Here is a 27,386-nt window from a genome sequence, read left to right on the forward strand (position 1 = left end):
CCTGCCCTTTGGGCAGGGGGCTGGACTCGATGATCTCCCGAGGTCCCTTCCAGCCCTAATGTCTATGAAATCTATGAAATCTATGAAAGTTTGTACTGGTCAGAGGTGGGATCATTTGTCCTTCTCATTAGGTCTTTTTTAATACTTTTCAGTGGGCATGTCTACACATGCCCCAATGGCACCGTTGTTACTGCACTGTCATTTAGTACTTCTGTAAGGCACAGTAACAGCTGTTACTGAGTCATGCCAGTGGTGCATGGCTAATTTTAGCCATGTAGAGAGATGCGCTATACTGAGGGAGTTCATTGCTATGGTGACGTAGCTGCGGCATCATGGTTTGGCCTGCTGATGCTACGTCATTGTAGCACTTTGCTACGGCATTGTAGTGTCTCATGTAGACGTACCCAGTTAGAGCTAGGCTTAAGCCCAGGAGCAATAAAATTAATGAGTCTCCTAAAAGGTATGTTAGCATTAACTCTTACGAACTCTAAGTATTTTTGTTATTATATAAATGTACCTTTTGAAATGTTGCTAATTTATCTGAAACATGTTTTTATGTTTACAGAGAGCAGTATAATTATAATGTATTTCCCATACATTTCTTTCAAAGCATCTGCTGGAGATACCCTAATTTACTTCTGCTAGTGAACAAGTGGCATCTATCCATTGTTTGAACTATTTAAAATCAGAGATGGGTCCACAACAAATAAGGAAGCTCTATTTTTCGTTGTTTCAGACTGTGCCAATCCCTGTTTAAAATATCCTAACATGACCTGTCTGGCAATAATTCACAGAACAAACAATTGGGTGCATTTGAATTCTTCCATTAATACCAGTGGGGATTTATGTCCAAATACTGAAGGAAAAAAGATATAAACCTTGGTAGATCTTAATGACAAACAAGCCACCCTAGCCTGGTTATCTTGACCTGATCACAGCCCTGAGTATTACTTTTCTTATCTGTACCTTGTAACCTCATATTTGCAAAGTGCAGTCAACTCATGATAACAGAACAGTGTGTTCTAAATTCATTGGTCAAGCTACAAGATAAATATAAAATGGATGGGACTAGAGAGAACACAAATGCTTTATAAGCTTTAGAGCAAAATGATAGGATAGGAGTAAAATAAACTACAAACTGCATAGTAGGATTTATAGATAAAAAGTCAGAAAAATAACACATGCAGACATGCATTGTAATGGGCAGGTGCTACTTTAATGGATTGTGTTCTAGGCTTTTATTTCATAATATATATTATGGCATGCTTAAAATGTGCACAGAAAAGCAATTATTTGAATGAAAAGGTATTGGTTAAAGGATATTAGTAACAAGATTTCTGACACGTTTTACAAGTCTGTCTTGAGCAGTGGTTCTCAAACTTTTTTTTTCACAGACCACTTGAAAATTGCTAAGGGTACTGGTAGACCACTTAAACTTTTTTTGTTCTATAAGTCAAAGTACACAACTCATATTTTAATATCAGTAGTTTTACCTTACAAGTACAGATATTCTCAATTGTTCCACAACCTTTTTACGGACCACTTGAATGGAGCTCAGGGACCAGTGGCAGTCCGCAGACCACAGTTTGAGAACCTCTGATCTAGAGTGTTCTGAAAATCTCAAACCACCAGAGCAGCTCTCAAGCAGGCTAATAAACAGCACAATTTTAAGCTATAACAGTTTTTTCCTGCTTCTCTCTGTCTCTTTCTTTGTTATTGTGAGAGAACATAAAAACACTTTATAACAAGCTAAACTTAGGTTTCCAAGTCTCCAAATCATGACCGACTCGTGCCCCCAGCAGCTGGTGGGGCACAACAGCAGCAAGAGTATGGTAGTTGTAAGTGGGGAGCTCCCACAGCCACCACTGGCACTGTTGGTGGTGGGGAAGGAGGGTGGTGAGCACTGACCAAGGGTCAGCAAACATCCACAGCTGCCGCTGGCAGCATCGGCAGCAGCCAGCAAGGATTGCAGACCACCCACAGACGCAGCCGCCCGCAGGTCCCGCCGACACTATCGGCGGCACCTTTTCATAGCGGGTGCACCACCACACACAGGGGGGGCACATGCACCCACGTGCATCCCCTATGTATTGCCCCTGGTCCAAGTGTTCTTCTTTAAACAGGTCTGAAGAAAGCACAGTAGCTAGGAGGGAACACAATCTTTTCTCCCCACAGTTTACATGAAAGTGCCTTTTCCTTTAAATATGATGGAACCCTAATTTGTGCTCTTTAGAGCAGAGGTAATGAAATTACAGAAAGGATGTAAAAAGTATCTGTTAAGGTAAGCTAATACTTTCCATTGTGCAGACTACAGATAAACTGCCTGAAGACACAATATGAGAAAGTGAAAGGGAAGAAATCAATATAAGGAAAGATTTTATTTTTCACTTAAAATGTACAGATCCATTTGGCAACAACAGAGTTGCTTAGAAACATGTTCGGACACAGTTAATCCATCCTTGCTCTGTATTCTGTTGTCATCTGAGATGTCATATCTTGTGATACACAAAGTCTGGCTTAGATCTTCACTGATGAGAATGGTATCTGTATCTGTGTAGCCCCAGTTCATTATACAAATGCTGCCTCTGATGTACCAGTCTGCAAACTGTGTCAAATAGATTCAGTTGTAACAAAGTCTGCTGTGAAGAAACCATTTGACAGAAATATACAAGCCAGAAAGAGAAAAAGCTCCTTGCATCCAAACTATTCCTGGGATTTAGCATTCCCCAAGAACTGGGACGGGACCTTTTAATCCCTTGCAGATAGATTCTAATGCAGTGTACATTGCTATCAATTGCCATTGCATTTACTGAATTAAATTCTATCAGGCTCTGGACTGAGAAATTGCTAGATTTTTAAAAAAATATGTTTCTGGGAATGGAATAAAGTCCTTCCTGTCTTTAATTTTAGTCCAAGTGGGTTTACATGCCCTGAATCTTGCTTTGATTTGGTTTTGATTCAGATAAACCCACAAACTCAAAGTGAAACTTAGCAGGAATTTTACCTTGATGTGAGTGTTCTTTCCAAAAGTCTAGATAGACCTGGATTTTTTTCTTCCCCAATGTTCAGATATATAGGGCTAGGTTAGAGGTAGGCAACCCCCGGCATATGTGCTAACTCATAGATTCATAGATTGTGAGGCTGGAAGGGACCTTGGAAGATCATCAAGTCTGCACGAGGCAGGAAAAACAACCGGGGTCAGGTAAGCCCAGCAAAGTGACTGTCTAGTCTCCTCTTGAAGATTTCCAGGGTAGGGGATTGCACCACCTCTGGAGGTAGCCTGTTCCACAGCCTGGAAACCCTGACTATGAAGAAGCTTTTCCTAATGTTGAGCCTGAAATGGTCTTCCAGGAGTTTATGGCCATTACTCCCGGTTATCCCCAAGGGCGTCCTGGTTCAGCGAGCACTTGATGTATACCCCTGATGATAGCAGCTTATTGCTACAAGTCCCCTCTCAGCCTTGTCTTTTTCAGACTGAAGAGTCCCAGGTCCCTTAGCCTTTCCCCGTATGGCTTGCCATGCAAATCTCTGACCATATGGGTGGCCCTTCTCTGGACTGTCTTGAGCTTTATTACATCCTTGTTGAAGTGTGGCACCCAGTACTGGATGCAGTACTCCAGCTGCAGTCTCACCAAAGCCAAGTAGAGTGGAAGAATCACTTCCCGAGTTTTGCTGGAGATGCATCGATTGATGCATGCCAGGGTATTATTTGCCCTGTTGGCTATGGCTACAGCGTCACACTGCTGGCTCATATTCATACTGTGTTCTATTATTATCCCCAGGTCCCTTTCATTCATGGTGCTGGTCAGTTTGGCATTGCCATGCCTGTAGGTGTGATGGGGCAGGTTGTCCCCAGATGGAGCACTTTACATTTCTCAACATTGAACTTCATTTGATGGTGATCCGCCCAACTTGCTAACCTGCCTAGGTCTGCCTGTATCTGCAGCCTACCTTCAAGCATGACCATGCTTCCCCATAACTTGGTGTTATCCATGAACTTGGCCAGTGAGCTCATCACCCCCACATCCAAATTATTGATAAAGATGTTGAAAAGCACTGGACCAAGCACTGACCCCTGAGGGACACCACTGGCCACTTCTCGCCAAGATGACAGAGAATGGTTCATTAGAACTCTGGGTCCTACCCTGCAACTATCTCCCTACCCACCTGTCTTATGCTGGAGTCCACAGTCCTCCAATTTACTCATCAGAGCATCATGGTATAGTAGATCAAAGGCCTTTTGGAAGTCAGGGTGTACAATGTCAGTCTCCTCTCCCTTATCCAGGTGGTGAGTTACCTGATCGTAAAATGAGATGAGGTTGGTAAGACAAGACCTGCCTGTGACAAAGCCATGCTAGCTGTCATTCAAAATCCTACCTTGTGCAAGCCTATTACATATAGACTCCATGATGAACTTTTCCAGGATCTTCCCTGGGATAGAAGTTAGGCTGATTGGGCTATAGTTACCCAGATCCTTCCTGCTCCCTTTCTTGAAGATGGATACAATATTGGCCTTCTTCCAGCCCTCAGGGACCTCTCCAGAATGCCATAAGTTTTGGAAAAGTTTTGCCAGCAGTCCTGCAATGACTTAGGCCAGCTCAGCATGAGCCGAATGACTTCAGCACACTCAGATGAAGTTCATCTGGTCCTGCTGATTTATATATGTATAATTTTTTCAAATGATCATGTACTCGTTCTACAGTAATAGTAGGAAGGCAGTCATTCCTACCCTGTTCATTGTATACCCACTCTGGCATGATTTTGCCCTTGGCCCAGTGAAAGACCAAAGCAAAGTAGCCATTCAGGAGTTCAGTTTTCTCCTGAGTGCTGGTAACCAGCTATCCTGAGTTGTTGAGGAGTGGCCCCACACTTCCATTTGTTTTCCTCCTGTTCCCTACATACCTAAAAAAGGACTTCTTGTTGTCCTTGACTCCTGTTGCTAATTTTAGTTTGGTTTCGAATATGTTCCCTACAAGTGCAGGCCATTGTTGGAGTCCTCCTTGGGGCATGCCCCAAGCTTCCATTGTTTGTATGCCTCTTTCTTCTTCCTTAAGAGGACCGTGTTTATCCCTGTTTAGCCAAGAGGGCTTCCCAGCCCTTTTGTTACCTTTCCTCTATGTGAGAATGAACTTCCTTTGTGTTTTGAGGATTGTGTCTTAAAGGAATGACCACTCTACATGCACTCCTTTCACCTGGCCCCTGGTCCCGCAGCCTTTTCCCTACTAGTGACCTGAGTTGGTTGAAATTTACATTTTGAAATCCCAAATTTCTGTCCTGCTATCTAATTTGTCTGCCTTGTGATGGACAATGAACATGATGATTTCATGGTCATTGTCACGCAGTTACCTTCCATTTTTAAGTTGGTCACCAGGTCATCCCCCTTGACCAGGACCAAGTCTAGAATAGTATTACCCCTGGTTGGTTCATATACCTCCTGAGTCAGGAAAAGCTCTTCGATGCAGGTCAGGAAGGAACGTGACCAATCTAATTTGGCTGAGTGTTCCTCCCAAGAGTTATCTGGATAATTGAAGTTGCCCATGATAACCATGTCTTGTGCTTGTGCGGCCTCTGCCAATTCCTGGGCAAACTCTAGATCAAGTTCCTCCACCTGGTTTGGTGGTCTGTAGTATATACCTACAGTTAGGTCTCTTTCACCACACCCCTCCTCCCCCCTGCAGTTTGACCCACAGGGTTTCAGGCTGTCCTTCTCTAGAGCCGATGTCAGCCTCCAAGGCAATGTACTGCTCCTTCACTTAGAGAGCTATCTCTCCACCTTTCTTCCCCACTTGATCCCTTCTATGCAGGGCATAGCCCTCCATGGTGTGAGCAGGCTGCCTGGATCACTCAGTAGGGGTGTTTGGACCCGCTTCCCATGCCTGTGCTTGTTCTCTCCTGCCACGACTTGCTGGGAGTAAAAAGCAAAAGGTAAAGAGAGCATAGGTGAAAAGCTTTAAAAAAAGGGTTTAATAAAGGGTATAGCATGTCGCACCGCATCCTGCCACCATCTCTGACTGCTGGTGTGGGTTCAAGCTCTGCTGGTACAATGTCTTGGTAGGCTCAGTCAGAAGCCTCTGTATACTGAGGGAACACAAATGATGGCACTTTCCGCGCTCCCATCCCCGCAATGAAATGGCAGTTTGCCGTACCGGGGCTGCTGCATATGGTGGCCTGCAGTCCTCTCTTCCTTCATCCCCAGCTGGGATGATTAGAACTCTCAAACAGCATGCCGTCTCCAGGAACTTTTCAGCCACATCTAGTCCCCGCCTTACTCACACCAAGTCTTGCGAAAATTACTGGGACTAGCTGGGACCATCTCCCTCAGTCAGAGTCAATAACGGGGAATACCTGTTCTGGCGATTGCCATGCCGGCTTCACTCACAAACTCTCCAACAGCTCCTCCATCACTCAACCATGAGGGAAAACTTCTCTGCTTTCTCCTCCGTGGCTGCACCTCCATGCAGGAAACTGCTCCATCGCTCGGGCTTGTTTCAGCCCCGGCATCTGTTCCCCTTCTGGGGGAAGTCTTCAGTCAACCTCTGTTTTTATTATACAAAGTCTCTAAGTAACAATTAACAGCTCCCAGCTGACCTCGCTGCCAGTCTGGGAACCCTCAATTGCCAATTATCAGATTTCTGGATTGGCTCCCTGGCCGGTCTAGACGTTCCTGATTGACAATTCATGCCTCTCTGGGGCAGCTCCATAACAGGGCCACTGGCTCCCTGTTACACATGGCTATGCTCCAGTCATTTGAGGAGTCCCACCAGGTCTCTGTAATCCCTGATAGATCATAATGGCCACTGGAGAGTAGGAGGGCTAACTCCTCCTGCTTGTTACCCGTGCTTCTGGCATTAGTGTACGGGCACTTGGGTCTTTCTTCTTAGGCCCTTGACTTCTTGTCATGCTGAAGGAGAGCTATTCCCTCATTTCCCACAAGAGTGGCTCTCCTAGTGTCCCTATCTATGCAGCTTTCTTGTGTGACAATCCCTGGGCATGCTTGCATTAGTGTATCCCTGTCCCACAGAAATCTTAGTTTAAAGCCTTGTCCAGAAGATCAGCCATCCTGGCCGAGACTTATCTTTCCAAATAAGGTGGATGCCATCCCTTCCCAGGAGTCCTCTCTCCCTGAAGTGCATGCTGGTTGAGGGATCCAAAGCCTCTCGGTAGCACCACCGTTGGAATCATTGGTTCACTTCCTCAATGCATCCTTCCCTCCTAGGACTGTGGCCTGCAACAAAGAAAACAGAAAAAAAGACTACCTGGGCACCCAACTCCCAAAGCCTTGTAGTTGCTCATGACCTGGTCTGGATTACTCCTGACCATGTCATTTGTTCCCACACGGATGAGGAGCATGGGGTAGTAAGTGGAGGGCAGGATGAGCCTGGGGATCGTTTCTGCAACATCTTGGATGCAAGCCACAGGGAGGCAACAGATCTCACGGGCTAGGGGGTCTGGACAGCAGATGGATCCCTCAGTGCTCTCTGCAGGAGAGAGTCCCCACCACCACCACCTTGCGCCTCCTCTTGGGGGTGGCAGCATGTTGCTTACCTTCTTCCTCCTCCGGTGTCACCATTGGAACCTCCTCCTGCATGGGGAGGGGAGCGTACCTGTTGTGCAGGGTCAGGAGAGGAGCAGCCATGGCCCTGCATTTTCTGGAGCGTGAAGTAACTATCTTCCAAGTAGCTCCAGGTGGGTCTTCATAGTCAACCTTCCTGCTGGCCACCATCTCTACCTCTGTCTCTTCTTCCTTCTTCTGAAGAAGGGTCTGGCATTAGCCATCAATGAAGTCTTTGTGGGCCCTGATGGTGTGCAGCTGGCATACCTCCTCCTCGAGCTCCCTCATCTGGCCCTCCAGAGACTCCACTAGGGAGCACACCCCACAAGTGGGGGTGCCCCCCTGCCCACCTGGTAGTAGCTGTGCTGAGCAGCCCCCGTAATCCAGGGCCAGGGGCTCTATCTGGGTGAAGATGTCAACAGTGCCAGGATGCTCGTGGGCATGAGTCACCGCCATGGCTGCAAATGAGTTCACGCTTCTGCCTCGTCCCAGCAGCTCTTCTTCAGGCTTCTGGCCTTGGCTCCTCACACAGACCAGCCCTCCGGGTGCCTTCTGTGCACCCCTCCATATGAACTCCCATGCAAACTGCCGTGCCCAAGTAGAGCCACACCTGTTTGTGCGTTCTGTTCATGGGGCTCTGTGAGGGGCTCAGCTAAGTAGGGACCAGGAGGGGAAGGCCTTCCCCTCCCGGGCTCCATTCAGCCAGCATGTCCCTCCCAGCACGGCCTCACATGCACACATGCACGCACTGACACACCCACACACACTCCCTTGGCACCCTCTGAGCTCCTCTGTGCTTGTCCACCCTCTGTCAGGCCGGCTCACTTACCTCCTGGCTCTTCGCTGGGGGGTTAAAGTCCAGGTTTGGGTCTTCGGCTCCCAGGGGCAAAAAGGGCATTAGCCCATGTGTCTCATCTGGGAGCAGGCCAAAACTGCAAAGTATGTGGCATACGAAGGCATTTTGCTTGGCATGCATGCCTCAGGGCAGATGGTGGGGGAGCTATGAGGGGTCTGATCCTTGTTGAGGCAGTACAACCCTGGCCCCTTCCCCGCCGTCCACCCTAAAGTGCTCATACACTTACTGCTGACAGTGACCCAGGCTGGAGCTCCGTGGACGCCAGTGCAGCTATTTACAGCCTTCCTGCCACCTGCTGCGAGAAGTCCAGGCTCTGTGGCACGTAGCAGGAGCCTGCCCAGATCCTGGGCCAGCTGTGGCAGGCAGCCAGGAGGCTGCAAGTGGCTGCACTGGGGTCCATGGAGCTTAGCTTGTTGTTGGCGGTGGGTGCATGTGTGCCTCAACAGATGGTGGGGAAGGGGCTGGGGCTATGCTGCCACAAAAATGATCAAACTCCTTGTGGATCCCCCACCAAGTGGCCCTGGCACACCAACATTTTACAAGTTGAGATTGCAGGTGTTTTTTGGCACTCTGCCCAGAAACATTGCCAACCCCTGGGCTAGATATTCAACTACTGTAAATCAGTGAGCTTCTTTGGAGTCAGTAGAGCAGCATTTCTCAACCAGGGTACCTTGAGATCCTTTCAAGAGTGTGATGGGGTTAGCGCTGTTAGGTGTGCAAACCTAATTCATAGAATCACACAATCATAGAAAATTAGGGTTGAAAGGGACCTCAGGAGGGCATCTAGTCCAACCCCCTGCTCAAAGCAGGACAATCCCCAATTATATAATCTCGGCCAAGGCTTTGTTTAGCCAGTTCTTAAAAACCTCTAAGGATAGAGATTCCATAACCTCTCTGGGTAGCCTGTTCCAGTGTTTTACTACCCTCCTAGTGAGAAAGTTTTACCTAATATCCAACCTTAATTTCCCTTGCTGCAACTTGAGGCTACTGCATCTTGTTCTGTCGCTTGCCACCACTGAGAACAGTCCAGCTCCATTCTCTTTGGAACCACTCTTCAGGGAGTTGAGGGCTGCTATTAAATCTCCCATCAGTCTTCTCTTCTCTAGACTAAATAACCGCAATTCCTTCAGCCTCTCCCCATAAATCATGTTCCCCAGCCACCTAATCATTTTCTTTGCCTTCTGCTGGACTCTCTATAATTTGTCTACAACCTTTCTGTAGTGGGGGACCCAAATCTGGACACAGTATTCCAGATGTGACCTCACCAGTGCCAAACAGAGGAGAATAATCACTTCCCTCCATCTGCTGGCAACGCTTGTACTAGTGCAGCCCAGCATGCTGTTAGCCTTTGTAGCAAGAAGGGCACACTCCTGTCTCATGTTCAGCTTATTGTCCACTGTAACCCGCAGGTCCTTTTCTGCAGAGCTGCTGCCCAGCCAGTCAACCCCCAGCCTGTACTGGTGCGTGGAACTGTCCCATGCTAAGTAAAGGGCTTTGCACTTGTCCTTGTTGAACCTCATGACATTTCTTTTGGTTCAATCCTCCAATTTGTCTAGATTCACAAGATAAACCCAGAGATTTCAAATAGGAATTAATAGTATTAAAAATATTCTGACCTGTTGTGGTCTTTCCAAGTTCTTTGCATCAAAGGAATTGCCCTATTATTTTTCTGTAGTTACAAAATTAGTGAAAACTAGGAGCTAGTATTTTCTAAGGAGTGTCTTGAGTCTATCAAGAGGTGCCTTGAGTCTAAAAAGCTTGAGACCCACCATAATAGTTATACTGATTTACCCTAAGGATCATGGGTAAAGGTTTTTGGTTCAAACTGGCCTTTTCCATATACCAGCCCAGGTTTACTGAGGCTTTAGTTCCATCTCAGAAGCTTTATGAACCTCAGGAAATGTAGTCTGAATTTTAAGTGTTTAGCAGTCTAAAACTAGGTGCATTATACGTGATCTTGAGGTCTTAACAAAATTATTACATCTTTGTCATTAACACCAAATGGTTAAATTCTGTTTTGCTTCTGTTATCCCCATAGTTTCCAGTGAACACCATATTCTTCAGCTCTTAACTTAATCAGCAGTAAACCACATAATAGCTGCTGTAACTTACCCCAGAGGCAGCTACCTCTTCATACTGCATGGACCTAAATACTGTTTCTGTCCTAGTAAAGGACTCTGGCCATGTCCACACCCCTTACCTGGGATCCTGGGGGTCTTCTGGGACTACAGTAGTGTCAGTCCTGCCACTCGGAGAATGGCCAGGCAGCCAGAGTGTGGCTCCAGCCAACTAGGCTCCCGTTTTGAGCGGCATGCGCTGTCCCCATGTGCACTGCTCCGCTTTTTAAAAATTTTTGTGTAGGTTCAACCCCCTCTCCCCCGTTCCCTTCCCACACAGAGAACAGCTGAATGTCCAGTATGGGGTGCTGCGGACATGCCTGTGACACCACATACTGCATAGCCACACTTGTCTGGACATGGCCTATGTCTTTTTGAAGAAGAGGTGCTGAAGTATAAATATTAATCTGTTTATGGTACATGTGTTTGACAATCTCCCTTGGCACACTAGGAAATGCTGCTGTGTTCCACCTCCCCATATGCTCTGTAGGAAGCCTTAGTTGAACGTGTTAAGTAAAACTGAAAATAAACCTTTTTTGATTATTCATCTCCCAGATGCAGCTGCTTATAAAATTTCATTTTAAATTGTAATTAGGACCAATTGATCAGCTTGTAGGATAAGTATCTATATGTGACTTAGTTTATTGAGTATTCAATTTGATATGCCTGCTTTTTAGCCAGCTGCACAAATTGTATGGAACCTTATACACAAGAGCATGCACATTCTTGGTAGAACTGACAAATATATAGGAACTATTCTATTTTCTTTAACTCTCTCTCAAACTTGCAGCCAATTGAGCCAGAGGTTATACAGTGAAGGGTTTCAGGATGAAAACTAAAAAAATCACAAAGGTCAGTTATTTTATCATAAAGGTTGCAGAGGAGCTACACTAACATACTGAATTCAGATCCTCCTGAACTTCTTCAGTTACTACAGATGTCATTAAATCAGGTGTTATCAACAGCCTTTTTTGGGGAAGCTAGACATTCGTTAGAACTGTTAGGCAGACTCTAGAATCACACTGTAATGTGATTCTATAATGAACAGACATAGAGAGACATGGCTACCTCAACCGTGGTAATCCTAGCTGGTTTCCTGATATCTTTAGCAAACAGCATTTGATACAACTTGTACTTTGATTTCTGGGCAGCGTATCTCCGTGGTAAGAAAACTCTTACCTTTACTATTAATTCTGTGTGCTGGAAAAAACAGCCACAGCAAGAGTCATGGAAGTTCCATGGGGCAGGGAAAAAATGTAACTATGGAAGTCTGGCCAAGATATACCTCCACAATCTTGAGTGATTCCAAAACCATAGCTACACAGATGGAGAAATGAAGGTTTTTCTTGTATTTGGGGAGTAGAACTCACAAGAGTGATCTTCAGTCAAAGCTGGAGAAGGAAAATATCATTCCTAGTTTGCATATGTAACCTGGGTGGCAGCCCAATAGTTGCCACCCCTGCCCAAATATCAGGGATGGTGTGGTGAGAGTGGGGCAGGGCTTCTGGCCAGCACCAGTTTACTTTCTGGCCGGCCCCTGCTCCCCACAGAGCAGCCTAGTCCCAAGAAGGTCTAACACTTAACTGATTTAACTATTTACACTTTATTTCCAAAACAAGAATAATAGGAACCTAAATGGCATAACCAGAATCACAAAACAAATCAGAATGCATTAGTCAACTCTTGACTCAAGAACCACAGGTAGGGTAACTGGCAGCTTGCAGCCACTGCTGAGGTGCTACAGCAAGAAAGCAGGGTGCTCGCTTCCAGCAACTCCAACAGACTGCCCAATAAGCAACAGACTGCAACAGTGTAGGCTCTTCTGGTCTGCAGCAATCAAATTGTATCAAACCCCAACCCCACGAAGAGGCTGAAGGGTGATCCTCTGTGGCAACCACAAAAGCAAGCAACAAGCAACAGGGTGGGCTCCTGCAGCAATCAGTATGACCCAAACACAAAGCTCAGGGACTCCATCTAATGACAATCAGCTACAGAATAAGGGACAGGACTGAGTCCCCTCTGGGGCAGTCAGTGGCAGAGGGTCAGCAGCACAGGCAGCTCCCAGGGGTTGTTGGTCTAAACCCCTGCTTCAGGTGACTGGCCAGGCACCCCACATGCCTCGTGGCTCGCCAGTCCCACTCTGAGCGCTGGCCTGTGCCCCAAGCTCCTGAGACCCTTGTTCTGGTGCTCTGCTGCTCCTCAGGATCCCAATGCCTTGCCTGCTGCTGTCCCGCTTTCCTGGGGAAGGTAAGGGGTTTCCTCAACTCACCAGCTCTGCTCCCTGCTCTGGGTAAGGATGCTGCCTGCGCTCCTGTCTGCTGCTGCTTCTCCGCAGTGGAGTTGGGGGCTGACTGCCACCCCTAGCCTCTGGGATGCCCGGCAAGTCCAGCACACTGCGAAGGGGCCTTGGGGCACCAGCTCTCTGCCCTAAGCCCTGGCCGCTGCACCCTGTCTGCTGGAGGCACGGCTGACTGCTGCTGCCTTCTTCTCCCAGGGCCTTTGAGGCTCTTCAGAGGTCTCTCTGCTCCCTCTGCTGCGTCAGCTCACCCCAGCTCTTCTTAGGCCCCCTGTGTCATTCCCCAGAGTCACTGTCAGCAGCCCCCACAAGCCAGTTCGACTGCTGCTTTTATCCCCTCCAGCAGTCCCTCCCTGGCTTGCAAACCGGCCAACCAGGGCTCAGGGTGGCTGGCCCCCAACCCCAGCCATCCCCCTTCCCTGCGAATGAAGGGATTGAAAATCCTTTCTTCCAATTGGCTTCTCCTTTTCCGCAGGGCAGGGCAGGGCAGGGCTCCCCTGCTCCACCCTTGGGGTTGCTCAGAGTTCACCAGCACTGTTTCTAGCCCAGGGTAAGTATCTCAAGCCAATCTGGTGACCCCACCTTGGCAGTCTGTATCACATAATTTATTCATAGCAAAACCCCTTCCTTTGTCTGAGATCCAGAATATTCCAGAATATGATTCTTCTCTTCCTCTTCTAACTGCTGCTCAAGCTGAATGTCTCACCACTCTGGTGGGCTGGCATGGAATGGCCTTTTCCTTGCACGTTTGACATGACCAGCTTAAGCTGCTAGTGAAGGTATTTGACCATTTGACTGGTCCAGGACCAGTCAGTTGTGGTTCATTACAAAATGTCATATACTATTAAAAGATGTACCTTTCTCAGGGAGACTACCTTTCCCAAGAGACACAAACTGTAGCTGGGGAAGTCAGCTTGCCTTCCTTACCTGTGAGAGGCAGTTTTGGTGCATCCGCCTCTTCCCACCTTGTTAGAGGGGAGAGCTCTTCTCTCAGCACTTAGCTTGGTACACCACAGAACTGGCTGACTCATAGCAAGAAGATGGTGGTAGGACTTGCCCCTCTAGTCCTCAGTCAGGTCCTAGAAAAAGGATGAGGAGTACTTGGGCCCTGGGGATTTGTTCCATTAATTTCTCACCTCCAATACCCCTCAGTTTTTTTTCCCATCCTCTCCTCACTCCTTCTAGCATCAGTATGTAGGTCTCAGCCTTCCTGGCCGTGTAGACATGACAGTCTGTCAGGCACTGGATCTATTTAAATAAGCTATAAGAGTGGATGACCTTTGTCAGAGCACATAGGCATAGCAAAAGTAAAGATAGAGTTGAAATATTCATCCTTTTTCTGACTTAGGGAAGAAGAGTGGGAGTCTTTTCAAAGAACCAAACAACGATTCAAATTTTTTCCCAATGTAGTAATAGTGAGTGCTGTTTTCTTCCAGGTACTAAACTTAAGCCTCTATGTTTTCTGCAGGAGAACCCCTTCAGGGAGAGGATTGTGGAGTCTTTCTCAGAGGATGGAGAAGGGAACCTCAGCTTCAATGACTTTGTGGACATGTTCTCTGTGCTCAGTGAAATGGCTCCCAGAGAGCTCAAAGCAATCTATGCCTTTAAGATTTATGGTAATGTGTGGAGGTGCTATAGATAAAAGGTTCCATTAATTCAGGTTAACCCTCTGTGCCAGACAGACTCTCACTAGCTAATTAGTTATGTACTTAGGCAAAAATCAAATAAGAGTCAAATGAACAGCTTAATTCTGAAGGCTTCTGAACACAGTAACCTAACCCAGCGAAGTGTGTACTTAACAAATTGTACCCTTAACCATATGAATTGTTTCATTGGTCATCTGGCACTACTCAAGTGCTTATAGTAAGCACAGTCTTGAGTGCTTTCCTGGATCAGGCCACAACTGTTTTCATCACATAGGAACTTACCCTAAGAAAAGCTATTCTGGTATTTGAGCTGATCATGATGAATGTAAGGCAGCATCTGTTCATCTTCTCAGTGAAACACATTTATGTACATACTTTTTGTGCTGTGAGGTGCCACAGATCTGGTGCATTGGAGCAGACTTGATTAATTGAGTCTGCTCTGCATACGAGCTGACACGCATCACATTGCATTGCTTGCAGTTGTATAAGTGGTGAAATGCACATCAGCTCAGAGAAAATGGCAGCAGTGTACTTTTAAACTAAACCACCTGTGATGTGTTTTAGTTCACAAGTGGACTGCTTCCATTTTCTGCGCACTGATGTGCATTTCACTGCTTATACAACTGTATGCATTGCAGCTCCTGATGCTTTTCAAAGCGCCCAGCACTGCAGCACATGCATGTGTGAAAATGCCTTGTATTTCTTCTTTCATTAAAATACTCCAAAATCAAGTGACTTATGAACTTGATAAAAATAAAGATGAGAAATCATATTTTTTGAAGAGTTATAATATCAATTAAGTTGTAGAAACCAGAAAAGAATATTTCATACAGACAAGGATACTTTCTGAATTCTCTTGCTTTTTCTCTTGTGGCCTGTTCAGAATATCTTTGCACATCTGATAATTAGATCATGTTAGATAATACCTAACTTGTGGTCAGGTGGTTTGAGTACCTTACTGGAAAGCAGAAGATGCAAGTTCAAAGACCCTCAGGATGAGGGGGTCCTTTGCTGTTGGGTTAAAGCATGGCAGAAAGCCTTCCTCCATCTTTCCCAGCAGGTGTACACACCAACACGTAAGGCACTTCTTTTTTGCCAGAAGGCAAAACAGACTCTGAAACTAAGTTTAAGTGCCAAAAATGGTACTTATGTATCTTCATAATTGCCACTTAAGTTCATAACAGAAAACAGAGTTCTGCCCCAAGAGTTTTGGATTTGAGTAGAAAGAATGCTCTGCATTAGGTTACAAGCCTAGGACTCACTTGTACTCTGTAGGGAAGAATCAAGTATGACTGAAATGACTTGGTCTTACTTTTTACCAGGGATCCTGGTTTTCCATGATAAAAAATTACAAATTCTGTGATTAAAAAATCACAGATTCTCTGATAAAACCCCCCAGATCAGTTAGTAAAGTGAAAGGCCACTATATATATAGCTGTCAATTGAACACAATGTTTTCTTGATATATTTACAATTTTAAAGCAGTTTGGAAACCTTCCAGTGCCTCAGTCATGGTAATAAAATAAACTCTAAATAGCTATGAATTTTGGTATTTGATTTGGGGGTTTTTATCATGGAAAATTAGAGCTCCCCCTGCCCCCTTAACTTACAGAATACAGGGCCCTCACTCCCAAGTCACAGCCCACTGGTCCTGCTGGTGCCCATCCCCCCACTCACCTGCCCCTCCCCAGCTGCCAGGGCTATGGGGCCAGAAACCTAGATCCGCAGCCCCCCTTTCCCCCACAGCAGCACCCAAGCCCTGTCTGCCACCCTCAGGAGCCAGCAGGTACTTCAGCAGAGCATGGAGTATGGGTTCCCTCCCCTCCCCTCCCTTCCCTTCCCCTCCCTGGTGCTTGCTGCCTGTTGGCTGTGGGCTGGTGGTGGGAAGGGGTGGCTCCCTGATTCTGTGCACACTTCTGTGGGGCAGGGCAGGGAGGACCTGTGCCCCCCAGATCTGTGTGTAGGGTGGGGGCTGGTTTGGGCTGCTTGCTGTGGGCTCGGGCTCCCCACCCTGCTGCCCTCTCCCAGAGCCTCTGCAGCCCAGCAACTGTGAACTGGTGTTGCAGGGTAGAGTGGGGCCGTGTGGGGAAGCTGTTTGCCACTGTGAGCTCTGCACTGCCCTAGCAAGACAGTGAGGGGCACAACCCTGTACTGCTGCCCCCTCTGCTGCCATGTGAGCAGGGGGTGCCTCACTAGGGAAGCATAGAGCTTGCAATGGCAAGCAGCTTCCTCACATGGTCACGCTCTGCCCTGTAGTGCTGCACTCACTGGACTGCAGAGGCCCTGGTGGGGGCAGCGGGGCAGGCAGCCCAAGCCCATAGCGAGCAGTCTGCACCCACCCCACGTACAGATCTGAGGGGCACAGGTCCCCTAGGTCCCCTGGCAGTGTGTACAATTGCAGGGAGCCAACTCTCACCCACCAGACAAGCCACCAGCGGCCCGGCCCTGTCCTACTCCCCACTGGGGCCCTGTAGCTGCACATTCTGGCCTAGGGCCCGAAGCTCCATGCATCCCCTGCCTGGGCAGCAGCCTCAGCCCCAGCTCCAGCCCTGCTCCCAACCTGCTCCTCCAGGAGCTTCCAACTCCCAACCCATTCCCTTCCTTCCTATAGGGGCCTCAATCCTCCCCACCCCCCAACTTACCTGTGGGAGCTGCTCTCCAGGCTGCCTGGCGGCCATGTGCATATACAAGCACATGGTACCCTCTGCCTGACCATGCTCTTCCCGCTCCCTCCCAGCCCCTTGCAGGCTGGAACTCTGCCAGCCTGCAGAGAACTCTTTGCAAAAGTGCAAAATCCATGGGTTTCTCCATTCAAATGAGAAAAACACATTTTCCTCAGGTAAATGGGGAAATCCACCTTTTTCTCTGTTTTTTCATGGGAAACAGAAAACCTGGATCTCTGCTTATTACCTACTGAAGAGAACTTGGCCTCAGGATTGCAAGGAATAAAATCAGAAATAGTTTGTAAATGCACTTTTGTACACATTCTGTTTCAAGGGGACTTATCTGGAGTTTGAACTTATCTGGAGGTTGATAATCTTTTATTTCTTCCTCTGTTTAGATTTTAACACAGATAACTTCATTTGTAAAGCTGACCTAGAAAAAACCCTCAACAAGCTGACAAGAGAAGAGCTAACAGCAGAAGAAAGTGTTCTAGTGTGTGAGAAAGTGATAGAAGAAGCTGATATGGATGGTGATGGGAAACTAGGATTTTCAGACTTTGAGAACATGATTTCCAAAGCACCGGACTTTCTCAGGTAAAAGAATTGCTTTAAAACAGCTCAAATATTATTCCTTTCATTATTTTGTCCTCATTACCTCTTTCTATTTTGCACCTTGCAAGTGTTAACAGGAAGGAGTAGCTGAAGACAGAGGCAAAGGCTGAGTTACAATATAACCAGTTTTGAGAGCAGCAATGGTTAAGGCTTTTTAATGTTCTGCCCTCCCATTCAAAGTCACTGCACTTTCTCCATTAATAGTGTAGCTACTCATGCCAGAAGATGAAGATATGTCAATTCTTTGTGTAATGAACCCTATTAAACCTTCATAGGGAAGCAGAGCTGTGTGTGCCTCCTACTCACCTTTGCCTCTAGGTCTGCAAAATTCTTTTTTCATCTTGAAAACAGTGTCCTTTCAGGTCCCAGAACTTTCTTTGATAGCAGAAGTCCAGGTTAATTTGTAAATAGAGGCCTGACTTTCACTAATAACAGACCAATTCTGAGAGGTTCTGAAAGCCTCTTATACCAAGTTGATTTTCTTCAATGAAATCGTGAGGAGAATAAGGATGGCTAACCATATAATTAGGACTCCAACTTGTATTGATTGTTAAAAATACAAAGAATTTATGACTAGTAAAGATTAATCTGAAGAGTATCCTTCTGGTCTGAAATAGGAAATAAGCAACAGTGAGTTTTGTAGGGCTAGTGGAAGATGGGATAATTATAGTAATTTATATAATTGGCAAATATGTCATGAATATGCATGAATGTATGCTAGTTATTTTTCCTCACAAAGGGAAAGCCAAAGATTTTTGCAGCTGTACAATTCAAACTGGTGATACAGAGCAAATTAAAATAATTAAGTACTGTGCTTTTCCCTTGATCTATAGTTAATTTGACATGGGTTTTTTGGAAGCTGATTTGTTTCAGTTTCTAACAGCTACCCAAGTCTATTACTAAGCCAGAAAATGCTTTCTCAGCTAAAAGAGGAGAGTTAAGCTTAAAACTAAACTTGGTTATTTAACCTACACATATCATCAGTTTGCCAAAGATATCAGGCTTCTGATTTTCTCTACAAATTGCATATTTAAAGGAGTGTAACTGAAGGCCAGAGAGCTTTTTACACGTTAATAAAATAGTATAGATAGATTGACCATCTAGCACAATGGTGTATAAGTTTTCTGGTTGTAGGTTGGAATGACCAAGTTTAGGTCTGAGGTAGGCTGGTCAGCTCTCAGCTGCAGCACAGAAAAATTTCAAGATGTGGATGCCTCAGTCAGTGATCTGTGCATAGCACCCTGGAGGGAGGGCAAAGCTAGTAGAGTGGTGCAAATTAGAAAAGGAACCAAGGGAGTCTGTGCTTGTGTGTCCCCAAATCCCTATTGCTCTAATTCTACCTTTGCTTAGTTGCTCAGGGTTTGTGTGACTGAATTACACCATAATATTTAAATAAGGGAACTACAGAGCATAATACTCCCAAATTTGGGGAAGGAGAAATATGGATCCAGGCCCTGATTGTGCGGTGGACTGAGCAGAAACCCCAAATCTGAATTCTGCCTCTGTGTTATTCTGGCTCTGAACTTTGAGACCTGAATCCAAGACTAACAATAATTGCCCACTGTTAAGTTGGTGTGGAACCAGTTAGTCTCTAAGGTGCCATACTGCCCTACCTTTTTCCACACAATATTGATTCAGGTAGGGTTGCTCTTAGTAGCACTGATTTTAGAAACAATAGCAGAGCATTGGAGGAAACACCTAGGGAGAAAAATCATATCTAAAGAATTACATGGGCTCCATAGAAGAGTCAGTGTAAGTTAAAAACAAAACATAGATCCAAATTTGGACCTCTAAACTTAGCACCACCAGCTATTTGTAGGTTTTCTATGTGTGTCTAGAGGACAGGGGAGTGGGAAAGGGGGGGAGCACTCCCCAACATGTATGCACCCATGGGTAATGCATGGGGGTAATATGCCCCCTGGATTTGGACATGGGGCAGGGGCAGGGGCTGCACCAGCCTCGTCCCTGCTAGGAGGCTGGGCCTGGGCTGTGCTTGGGGTGGGGTGACAGCACTAGGAGGGGAGAGGTACAGGGAGCTACAGTGAATTTTGGGGCAGCTGTAGCCACCCCTCCCAGCACTGCCACCCACTCTGCCCCATCCCCAGCCTCCCTCAGCATAGCCCCAGCCCAGCCTCCCCCCTAAGAAGAGGCCAGCTCAGCCCCTGGCTCTGAGCCTGCCCTCACCCCATGCATAAATCTGGGCGGGCACATGCCCCCCATGCCTCCCCCAGGGGTGCGTGCAGTGTTGTGGAGTGCTCCCCCATTCACCTGTGCCCCCCAGACAAGCCACCCACAGCTCCATCCCACGCCCTGCCCAGACAGCACCTGCCCCTGCTCTGTCACTAGCTCCATTACGTGGGGGCCTCGATCTACCCCCACATGCCCGTTCCCCCTCTCACCCCCCACCCTTGCAGACTTATGGCCAGATGCTACTCTCCACGATGCCAGGCTGCATTCCTGGCCTCATCCATGCTGTGGCTGCTCACATGCACGGGGCATTTATCAGTGACATTATCAGCTACACCAACCAAAAAGAGCCGATTGCTAATAATGGCACTGATAAAGGGAAAACTGATGATCTGATATGGATCGATATATCAGTGCAGCTCTAGACATCTCTGAGTAATGACATATTGCATTAGAACTGGGGTGTCAAATTTATTTGGCCCCATTGGCCAAATGAGCAGCACAGGACTGATCTATGGGCTGAATGAATAGCATCCCTGCATGCTGGATCGGGCCTGTGGACACCACTCCCTGCACGTCAGATACAGCAGTTGCTCAAGGGTGTGAGTCACATGCAGCACCTGACTACCAGAGTGTCACCATGTCTGCTGCATCTGGTATGCAGATGGTGGGTCTGTGAGCCTGATCTGGCTTATGGTCCAGCCCCACACTAATCATTTGGCCTGGGTGCTGGACCATCGGGCATGCAGGGAAGGGGACTGATCATGGACTGGTCCCATGTGCGTTGCCATGTGCAGTGTGGGTCTCAGTGTGTGATGTGTGCCCGGGACTAGCAGGGGTGGGCACAACATGTGGCTTGCATCCTGGGCCTTGTACACAGGGCTGCTTCAGTGCACACAGCATGTGGTTTATAGGTCAGTCTGAGACCCAAGGACAGCATCAGGGGCCAGATGATGCAGCTCCACAAGTGAATTTTTTTACACCCCTGCATTAGAAAGTTATATTCCACTAACGTTGGTTGGGGACTGAGCTTTGTGCACACAGGGAGCATCAACTCAAGAGGAGCTGTAACTTCATCAGTGCACATGTGCCTCTTTTTTTTCACTTAGGCTTCCCTGGACTTCTCTGTTTAGCCATAGAGGGTTTTGGGGCCCTTTTCCCACTTTCCCTCACAATGGGATAGTCTGCCTCTGGGCCCAGCTCAGCCCAGAGCCTCCCTTCACCATGGATAACCAGGGGTAAGAAGCCCCCCTCTCCCCAGGGGTCAGTGCCCCCTCAGCTGCCCCTCACTGTAACCCACTCCCGCATAAACTCTGGCGCACCCCTGAAGAGCGTGCCTGTTTGCAAGGCCTGTTTGCGTAGCTCGGGAGCGTGGATCCCACCTGGCTTGGCTATATAGTGATAGAAGGGGAGGAAAACCCGTTTCCAATTCCCTACAGCTGGCCAAGCTCCTCCTCACTCTTCCCCCCCCGTGCCCAGCTTACCTTATTGCTACTGCTGACTTCTTGGTGCTCTGCTCAGTGCGGTCAGGGGGAAGTTGAGGGCACATGTGCACTAGTGCACATGTGTGCTCTCTTCGGTGTCCAGGTCCCAATTGTTGCGGTTTGAATTTCCTGCACCAATCAATGAAGGCTCAGGCTGCTCTGCACATGCACAGAAAAGTCAGCCGGTAGCGCCTTCCCATGAGGAAACCCCGCCCAGCCCAGTCCAGAGCCTCCCCTCACCAGGGATAACCAGGGATCCCCCAGTAAGCAGTCCCCCTCTCCCCAGGGGTCAGTGCCCCCTTAGCTGCCCTTCACCTCTAACCCACTGTCATGTTAGCAGGACTTGTTTACACAGCTCAGGAGCGCGGCTCCCACCCAGCTCAGCTGAATAGGGATGGGAGGGGAGGAAAATGTTTGGATGCAGGAGTGGAGGTGGATGTCATTTACTTGGACTTTAGGAAGGCCTTCGATATGGTATCTCATCCTATTTTCATTAATAAATTAACAGGCTGTGACTTAGATGATTACACAGTCCGGCGGGTGGCAAATCGGCTTGGGGGTCGCACCCAGAGAGTAGTAGTGAACGGGTCAGTATTGACCTGGAATGATGTGGGCAGTGGGGTCCCAGAGGGCTCGGTCCTTGGACCGGTATTCTTCGATGTCTTCATCAGTAACTTGGATGTGGGTGTGAAGTGTACTCTGTCCAAGTTTGCAGAAGATACTAAATTGTGAGGTCAGGTGAATACACTGGAGGGTAGGGAATGATTGCAGGCATACCTGGACAGGTTGGAAAAGTGGGCAGAACACAATAGGATGCAGTTCAACAAGAACAAATGCAGAATGCTGCACGTAGGGTGTAAAAATATCCAGCACACTTACTGGCTGGGAAATAACCCTCTCAGTAGCACAGAAGTGGAAAGAGATCTGAGAGTCATAGTGGACTCCAAGATGAACATGAGTCATCAGTGTGACGAAATCATCAGCAAAGCTAACCATGCTTTATCATGCATCAGGAGATGCATGACAAATAGGTCCAAGGAGGTGATACTTCCCCTCTATGCGGCATTGGTCAGACCGCAGTTGGAGTACTGCATCCAGTTTTGGGCTCCATAATTTAAGAAGGATGTGGACAACCTTGAGAGGGTCCAGAGGAGAGCCATTTGTATGGTTAAGGGTTTGCAGGCCAAGCCCTATGAGGAGAGGCTTAGGGACCTGGATCTCTTCAGCCTCTGCAAGAGAAGACTGAGAGGTGATCTTGTGACTGCCTACAAATTCATTAGGGGGGAGCAGCAAGGAATCAGAGATGCTCTGTTCACCAGGGCACTTCTTGGGGTAAAGCCTTCGATATTGCATCTCATCCTATTCTCATAAATACATTAAGAGGCTGTGACCTAGATGTTGCACCCAGAGAATGGTTGTAGACGGGTCGGTATCGACCTGGAAGGATGTGGGTAGTGGGGTTCCGTAGGGTTTGGTTCTTGGACCCGTGCTCTTCAATATCTTTATCACTGACTTGGATGTGGGTGTGAAGTGTACTGTGTCCAAGTTTGCGGACCATGCTAAATTGTGGGGTGAAGTGCACACTCCAGAGTGTAGGGAGTGATTGTAGGCAGACCTGGATAGTGTCACCGAGGGGGTTTGAATAGTTGCTCTCAGGCCGCCTTTGCCCAGTTGACAGATGTTACGCAACTTCCAGGTCTGTATCATTGCTGGGGTAGTTCTCTTTTCCCGCACCACCCGCCCCAATCTCATCTGCCACGACTTGGTGTTCCTCAGTTGGCAGGGTGGGTTAGCGGGATACCTGGGGTAGCCCAGGTCCTGCCCGGCGGTTTCTCACAGGGCTCCACCACCCCTACACCCCAGCCTCATGCCACCTCTGGTGAGTTGCCCAGTTGTTGTCTATGGCCTCTCTCTCTGGGGTCACTCTCCCCACAGTTGCCTTATTGCTATCCTCAGCTTTGAGCCCGGCCTGCCCTCCCAGGCACCCCCAGCTACTTTCTGTATTCTCATTCCTCACTTTCCTGGGTGCCAACCCCCCCCCCCCCGGGGTAGCAATTCCGTAGCAACTTCCCTACCGCCACACCCCAGGTTACTTATCTCAACTCCCTATGCCCCTATACCTCGTAGAACTTGGAACACACACAAAAAAAGTACTGTAACAACCAAACTGGATAGTAACTTCAACCCTACCCCTCTAATACCCCACACCAGAGCCCAGTGTGGGGGGGACATGCTCCTCTTGTCTCGTCGCCTCTGGACCCATCACCCGTCCATCCCTTAGTATGGAGGACCCCAGCGGCGATACCCTCCCCGACTACAAACCCCTTGAGGGTTTTCCCTGGGTCTTCGCCCCCTGTGGGGCCTGCTCTCGCACCCCGTCGTCATGGCACTCCCACCTCAGTTCTGATGTGTTCCCTGGGACTGTCTCAATCCTCCATACAGCTGGCAAGCCCGTTGTCTCACTGCTGCCTGACGTGTATCTCTGTCAGGGAACCCCTCTCTCTCCGGCCCGAGTCGGCTCCAGCTCATTCAGCTCCTGGGGTCCAGCGTGCGCGGTCTTTTCCACCCCCTTGGGTGGCTGTGGCTGTTTCCTGGCTATCCACCCCCTCCGCTGCTGCACCTGCCATTTTTATCCTTGCCGGCCGGCATCCAATGCTGACATCACCAGTCAGCCATAACCGCACAAAAAGGCGGCTAATGAGCCACACAGGTTTCTTCTCCTGACCCATGTGTGTCTCATCCCGGGCTGTCGGTAAGTGATGTTTGTTACCCTGCCTCCCAGGACAGATAGGTTAGAAAAGTGGGCGGTACACAATAAGATGCAGTACAAGGACAAGTGCAGAGTGCTACACCTAGGGTGCAAAAATATCCAGCACACCTACTGGCTGGGATGTAACCCTTTCAGCAGCACAGAAGCGGAAAGGGATCTCAGAGTCCTAGCAGACTCCAAGATGAACATGAGTCATCAGCATGACAAAATCATCAGCAACGCTAACCGCACTTTATCGTGCATCAGCAGATGCATGACGAATGGAACAAAGGAGGTGATACTTCCCCTCTATGCGGCATTGGTCAGACTGGAGTTGGAGTAATGCATCCAGTTTTGGGCGCCATACTTCAAGAAGGATGTTAATAGACTTAGGCAGGTCGAGAGGAGGGCCACTTGTATGGTTAGGGACTTACAGGACAAGCCCTATGAGGAGAGACTGAGGGACCTTGGCCTCTTCAGCCTCCGCAAGAGAAGGCTGAGAGGTGATCGTGTGGCCACCTACAAATTCATTATGGGGACGCAGCAAGGGATCGGAGATGCTCTGTTCACCAGGGTGCCTTCTGGGGTAACAAGGATCAATGGTCACAAACTGGCAGAGAGCAGATTAAGGCTAGATATCGGGAAAAACTTCTTCACGGTAAGGGCGGCCAAAATTTGGAATGGGCTTCCAAGGGAGGTGGTGCTCTCCCCTGTTTTGGAGGTCTTCAAGAGAAGGCTGGATAGGCATCTGACTGGGGTCATCTGACCCCAGCACTCCTGCTGCCCAGGCAGGGGTTCAGACTCGATCTGTTGATGTCCCTTCCGACCCTAGCATCTCTGAATCTATGAATCCATCAATGAGTGCCTCCCCTATACACTGAAGGAGAAATAGCAGGCAACTCTCAACTAATCAAGTACATCACATTGAACACTTCTAAAGCACATGCTCAGGCATCAAAGTATGCCCCCAAAGATTATATGCATCATTCTAAATTATTAATTAAATTTTCTATTAAAAAGAACAGGGGTTTTTTCCTTACACAAGGAAAGGTTGCAACTCTGCAGCCAAACTTGTACATTCAAAAGAATGGAGGTCAGGCCGGATCAATGATGACTCACTAAGGGCCATAGTTTCATAGGTTGCCTGTGCTACCACTTCCTTTACAAATGTGCAGTAGAGACTAGCAACCTGCTGTCCTGGAACTGAAGCAAAACTGATAATGCTATGTGAGCCTACATTTCAGGAGAGAAAGCTGGGCATAGTAGTTACCAGTCCAGCTGTAACAGACCTCCAATTTTTTTCTTTTCACAGCTGATGAAAAGAAGCTGTGGCGAGCTAGTTAATGGAAGAGATTGAGGGGGGGTGCTCAGCTGTGTACGTGGATGAGTGTGTAGATCAGAGTGGACAAAATACAGCCTGCAGGCCACATCTGGCCCAGCAGGCCATTCTGTCTGGCCCACGGGACCCCTAAAAAGTTTAGAAAATAGTTATCTGTTCCTGGCTGTCTGTCAAAGGTGACAGGAGCCAGGGGCAATAGGACTCAGGGGGAGCCAGCAGCAGGAGGCAGGAGATCAGCCCTGCTCACCCCAGCCATTTCTCTGCTTTCTGCTCTGGCCCTGCTCCAGCACCACATGGCTCCTGGTTGCATGGCCAGACCGGGGAGCACAGGGCCGTGCTGGTACAGGGGGTGTGCGCACATGCAGGCAGGGGCAGAGAAAGCACGCGCGTGCGCGCCCGCGTGTGTGTGTGTATGTAGGCCGGGGCATAGAGTGTGTGCATGCAGGCAGGGACTCTGTGTGTGTGTGTGTGTGTGTGTGTGTGCATGTGTGCGCAGGTGGGGCAGTGTGTGTGTACAGGCAGGGACACAGTGTGTGTGTGTTTGTAGGGCTAATCACACATGCAACCACACCCCCCTTGCACTGCCATACACGCAAACCCCCACACCCACACCACCTCACACATCCCAGCCACCTCCCCCACACACAGACCCCCACAAACCCCATACCCACCCACACCCCACATATCCACACACACACTCCCACATGCTCCCTCACCCCACATACCCACACACCCACAGCCCCCCACAAACCTACACTCACCGCCCAACAGTATACAAGCATAAGACTTAATTTTAAGCTATTGTCCGATAACTCTGTGTACACTACACAAACACATGTAAACCAGGGCAAAATATTTTTTAAATCAAATTAATGAATGTTGTAGATGTTTATTTTTTAGAATATAATTTGGTACTTTTCTGGTTCTGAGATGTCAAAACCCCTTGCTGAAAGGAGCACTTCTGGGGGCAAGGGGAGGAACTTCTGGTGACAAAGGTCAGGGGTTAGGGGGCAGGACTTCTAGTCCCAAGATGGTGACCAGGGGGTGGGGCACCTATCAAGGGGCAGGGCTACCCATGCAGCCCTCGACAGCTTGCCAAAACTCAGTAAGTGGGCCTCCACCCAAAATAATTGCCCGCCCCTGGTGTAATTGGATCAAAGAGCCGGTAACAGTTACAAAGACTGGATAAAGACAAGGCTAATAGAAAGCAAGAAATATTTGACAATACTAATGTTTCAAAGAGGTGTGCTTGCCAGTCTTAAAGACTCAGTCCTCTTTCTTCACATCTTCTCCCCAGCACTTGAACTCTGATTCATTACCCAGTGGAACCCTTGTAGCTCAAGAGAGCCAGGTACAAATTTATGCCAGGGCAAGACTGGTTTCAAAAGAACAGAAAGCTGACTTAATAATGACCTTACTCCCTCCTCTGTACTCCACATGTTGATTGATTCACATGTTCCTTCCCCAGATGAGTGTCAGTAGAAAGAATCTTGAAATCCTCACATTGTGACCTAGATAAGACAGCCCTGAAATTAAGGGTTTCCTTCCAGCCTGTCCCTAGAAAGTAGTCTGGCTCGGAGCCGCTCACCCTAAACCTTGAAACAGGTCTTTCTCATATTTAAAACCTGTGCCATGCAATATTCTTGCAAATGCCTGTGCAATCTCAGAGCTAAAATGAGGCTTTGTACTGGGATTTCTCTATGGTTTCATTTATAGACATACATAATTTAATGGCTACAGGAAAGGAAAAGTGACAATTTCCAGGAGACTTTTCTTTTTCGGCTGGGCTGCATTCAGCATGAAATGAGTCTCTTTTATCTGATGTTTTATTTTTTGTTTATTAAGAGAAGCTGAGCAGCTGCATGAGCCTTTGGTTCAATAGAGA

At 47.9% G+C, this 27,386-nt stretch overlaps 1 protein-coding gene across 1 annotated transcript in view; it reads left to right on the forward strand.

Annotated features, from left to right (window-relative positions):
- The window catches only part of CIB2 (calcium and integrin binding family member 2), a 108,095-nt gene that overhangs the window by 67,799 nt on the left and 12,910 nt on the right, over positions 1-27,386 (forward strand). Inside the window, exons 4-5 of the mRNA XM_019533383.1 lie at positions 14,290-14,437; positions 17,529-17,724. Coding sequence (XP_019388928.1) covers positions 14,290-14,437; positions 17,529-17,724 — 344 coding nt within the window. The remainder of the gene's footprint in view (positions 1-14,289; positions 14,438-17,528; positions 17,725-27,386) is intronic.

The sequence above is a fragment of the Crocodylus porosus genome, unplaced genomic scaffold (assembly GCF_001723895.1).
Source record: "Crocodylus porosus isolate Cpor-Errol unplaced genomic scaffold, CroPor_comp1, whole genome shotgun sequence".
NCBI classification, from domain to species: Eukaryota; Metazoa; Chordata; order Crocodylia; family Crocodylidae; genus Crocodylus; species Crocodylus porosus.